This window comes from Nicotiana tomentosiformis, chromosome 8 (genome assembly GCF_000390325.3).
Source record: "Nicotiana tomentosiformis chromosome 8, ASM39032v3, whole genome shotgun sequence".
In the NCBI taxonomy this organism is placed as follows: domain Eukaryota; kingdom Viridiplantae; phylum Streptophyta; class Magnoliopsida; order Solanales; family Solanaceae; genus Nicotiana; species Nicotiana tomentosiformis.
In genome coordinates, this window is record NC_090819.1 from 29,034,764 (window position 1) to 29,039,171 (window position 4,408).

General features: G+C 47.2%; 1 protein-coding gene across 1 annotated transcript; it reads left to right on the forward strand.

Moving 5' to 3' along the window:
• The first annotated feature begins 470 nt into the window (after nt 1-470).
• Nucleotides 471-3,895, forward strand: LOC138897248 (uncharacterized). The gene is made up of 2 exons (XM_070183210.1): nt 471-1,023; nt 3,606-3,895. Exons 1-2 carry the CDS (start codon nt 471-473, stop codon nt 3,893-3,895), a joined length of 843 nt encoding a protein of 280 aa, XP_070039311.1.
• Nucleotides 3,896-4,408: the final 513 nt, after the last annotated feature.

Sequence of the window (4,408 nt, forward strand, 5' to 3'; positions counted from 1 at the left end):
TGGTTATCAGCTAGTAGTGTAGATTGCTCGGAGGATTGAGGGCTACCGCCAGAGGGGTAGAGAGCAGATACAGAAAGACAAGAGGGCCCGATTCTCTGGAGAGTTTAGAGGTGCCCCGGCCAGGGGCTGAGGGTAGTTTGGGAGGGGTCAGCCTAGCAGGCCACATATCCAGCACCACCACCTCCTCGGGGTGCTCCGGCGTGACTCTATGTTAGTGATATGCCAGAGAGTTCTTATCGCCCACCAGCACATCAGGGTTCTTCCAGTGCCTATTTCAGCGCCATGGTAGAGAGTTCATACCGCCCACCAACCATTCAGGGTTCTTCTAGTGGGTATTCAAGCCATCGGGGTCATACTTCGGGGTAGCAGTCTATGGTACCGAGAGGTTTTTACGAGTGTCGAGATCCGGGTCACATGAAGAGAACCTATCCCGACTTCGGGGCAAGGCAGTACAACAGGATCATCAGTCTATGATTGTAGTACCAGCCATCTGGCCACCCAGAGGTGGGGGACAAGTGGGTAGGGGCCGTCCTAGAGTTAGAGGCCAAGCAGGGGGAGGTCAGCCAGCTATTGTTCAGTCAGGTGGAGGCAAACCAGCCTGCGCTCCAGCTAGATTCTATGCTTTTCCGGCCAGACCAGATGTAGTGGCCTCCGATGCCGTGATCATAGGTATTATTTCTGTCTGTGGTAGGGATGCTTCGGTGTTATTTGATCCAGGATCTACCTATTTATATGCATCGTCTCTGTTTGCTCATTTCCTAGGTATTCCTCACGAGTCCTTGGGTACTCCTGTTTATGTGTCCATTTCTGTGGGCGATTCTGTGGTTGTGGATCAGATCTATCGGTCCTGTGTGGTCACATTCTGTGGTTACGAGACTAGAGCAAACCTTTTGTTACTTGATATGACCGACTTTGAGGTCATCCTGGGCATGGACTGGTTACCCCCATATCATGTCATCCTTGATTGCCATGCTAAGACTATTACCTTAGCAATGCCAGAGTTTCCTAGATTGGAGTGGAAGGGTTCGTCTGTCAGTACATCTAGTCGGGTTATCTCTTTTCTGAATGCTCGACATATGGTCGAGAAGGGTTGTTTGGATTATTTAGCCTATGTTCGGGATACCATCGCAGAGTCTCCGACGATTGATTAAGTGCCAGTAGTCCGGGAGATCGCCGATGTGTTTCCTTCTGACCTTCCAGGCATGCCACCAGATCGTGATATTGATTCCTATATTGACTTGGCTCCAGGCACTCAGCCTATATCCATCCCACCATATCGTATGGTTCCAAAATAATTGAAGGAATAACTTGAGGAGTTGCTAGCGAATGGGTTCGTCAGCCCAAGTGTATCACCTTGGGGTGCACCAGTATTATTTGTGAAGAAGAAGGATGGGACTATACGGATGTGAATTGATTACCGCTAGTTGAATAAAGTCACCATTACGAACAAGTACCCGTTGTCGCGTATTGATGATTTCTTTGACCATTTGCAGGGTGCTAGGATGTTTTTTAAGATCGACTTATGATCGGGATACCATCAAATGAAGATTCGGGACTCAGATTTGGCCATTATTAGTTTCTAGTGATGTCCTTCGGCCTGACTAATTCCCCAGCGGCATTTATGAATTTGATTAACAGGGTGTTCAGGCCTTTTATCGATTCCTTTGTTATTGTCTTCATTGATGACATCTTGATTTACTCACATAGCATGATCAGCATTTGAGAGTGGTGCTTCAGACCTTGAGGGAACAAAAGCTATATGCTAAGTTCTCCAAATGTGAGTTTTGGTTAGATTATGTGGCATTCTATGGGCATGTGGTATCAGGTGAGGGTATTAAGGTGGATCCCAAGAAGATTGAGGCGTTTCAGAGTTGGCCTCATCCTACTTCGGCGACTGAGATCAGGAGTTTCTTGGGGCTAGCAGATTATTATCGCCGATTTGTGGAGGGCTTCTCATCCATTGCAGCACCTTTAACTAGATTGACCTAGAAGGGTGCTCCGTTCCGTTGGACCGATGATTGCGAGGCGAGCTTTCAGAAGCTCAAGATGACCTTGACTACAGCACCAGTTCTAGTGTTGCCTTCCGGTTCGGGGAAGTATATTGTGTATTGTGACACTTCACGTGTTAGCCTGGGTTGTGTATTGATGCAGGAGGGGTGAGTTATTGCATATGCTTCACGTCAGCTGAAGCCCCATGAGAAGAATTATCCTGTGCACGACTTGGAGTTGGCCGCGATTGTTCATGCTCTTAAGATCTGGAGGCATTATCTATATGGGGTGCCTTGTGAGGTTTACACTAATCACCGCAGTTTGCAACACTTGTTCAAGCAAAGGGACCTCAATTTGAGGCAGCGCAGGTGGCTTGAGTTACTAAAGGACTATGACATCACTATTCTTTATCATCCGGGCAAGGCGAATGTAGTCGCGGATGCCTTGAGCAGGAAGGCAGAAAGCATGGGTAGCTTGTCATTCATTTCAGTAGAGGAGAGGCCACTAGCTTTGGACATTCAGTCCTTAGCTAATAGACTTGTGAGTTTGGATATTTCAGAGTCCAGCCGAGTTCTTGCATGTGTTGTTTTGTTGCCCAGTCTTCACTATTGGAGCAGATCAAGGCTTGACAGTTTGATGATTTGCACTTGGCAGTTCTTAGGGAGACGGTACTACAGGGTGTTGCCAAGGAGGTTTCTATTGGAGAGGATGGTGTCCTACGACTGTAGGGTCATCTATGTGTTCCTAATATCGATGTCTTGAGGGAGAGGATCCTAGAGGAGGCACACAGTTCTCGATATTCCATTCATCCAGGTGCTACGAAGATGTATCGGGACATTAGATAACATTATTGGTGGCGGCGGATGAAGAAAGACATAGTTGAGTATGTAGCTAGGTGCCTAAATTGCCAGCAGGTTAAGTATGAGCACCAGAGGCTAGATGGCTTACTCCAACAGATTACTATACCAGAGTGGAAATGGAACGCATTACTATGGACTTTGTAGTTGGGTTGCCGCGGACCTTGCGGAAGTTCGATGCAGTTTGGGTCATTATTGACAGGTTGACCAAGTCAGCACACTTCATTCAAGTTGCAACTACTTATACTTCAGAGAGGCTGGCCCAGATTTATATTCGGGAGATAGTTCGGTTGCACGGTGTGCCTATTTCCATCATATCAGATAGAGGCCCTCAGTTCACTTCGCATTTTTGGAGAGCCGTACAGAGTGAGTTGGGGATCCGTGTAGAGCTCAGCACTACGTTTCATCCACTGTTCGACGGGCAGTCATAGCGGACAGTCCAGATCTTAGAGGACATGCTCACAGCATGTGCACTTGACTATGGGGGACAGTGGGATCAGTTCTTGCCTTTGGCTGAGTTTGCTTACAACAACAGTTATCAGTCCAGCATCGAGATGGCTCCATTTGAGGCTTTATATGGTTGGCAATGTCATTCTCCTATAGGGTGGTTTGAGCCCGGCGAAGCTAAGTTATATGATACTGATTTGGTGAAGGATGCCTTGGAAAAGGTAAAGTTGATTCAGGAGCGACTTCACATAGCACAGTCCTGATAGAAGAGTTACGCGGATCAGAAGGCGCGTGATGTATCAATTATTGCAGGCGAGAAGGTTCCCTTGAAAGTCTCGCCGATGAAGGGCATTATGAGATTCGGGAAGAAGGGCAAGTTGAGCCCAAGGTTTATAGGCCCATTTGAGGTGTTAAGGTGGGTTGAGGAGGTTGCTTATGAGCCTGCTTTACCTCCCAGCCTATCAGGGGTTCATCTGGTTTTTCATGTGTCTATGCTCTGGGGGTATCACGCCAACTTGTCACATGTGTTAGACTTCAGCACTATTCAGCTAGATGAGAGCTTGGGTTATGAGGAGGAGCCAATTGCCATTGTTGCTAAATAGGATCGCCAGTTGAAATCCAAGAGGATTTCCAAGGTAAAGGTCCAGTGGAGGGGCTAACCGGTTAAGGAGGCAACCTGGGAGTCCGAGGAGGACATGCGGAGCATATATCCACACTTATTCAGCACTTCAGGTATGATTCTAAACTCGTTCGAGGACGAACGTTTGTTTAAGAGGTGGAGAATGTAATGACCCGACCGGTGGTTTTGCTTTCTAGAACCCCGTTCTCCTAAATAAGACTTCCCGTACATGCTTTTACTGTTTTATGACTTGCGGAGATGGTTAGTTCGGGATTTGGAAGGGTTCGGGTTGAAATCGGAACACTTGGTTCCTTAAGGTTGCCTTAAAAGTCCAAGTTTGACTTCGGTCAATATTTTTGGGTAAACAACCTCGGAATCAGGATTTGACGGTTCTAATAGGTTCGTATGATAATTTTAGACTTGGGCGTATGTTCGGATCGGGTTTTGGAAGACTCGGGAGCATTTAGGCGCCTAATAGTGAAAGTTTTCTTGAAGG

Bases quoted from the DNA above. Each gene is read 5' to 3' on its own strand.
- LOC138897248 (XM_070183210.1), top strand. From the start codon at position 471: ATGATTGTAGTACCAGCCATCTGGCCACCCAGAGGTGGGGGACAAGTG. The intron at 1,024-3,605 runs GTTCGTCTGTCA...CAATTATTGCAG, and splicing joins TCCTAGATTGGAGTGGAAGG to GCGAGAAGGTTCCCTTGAAA.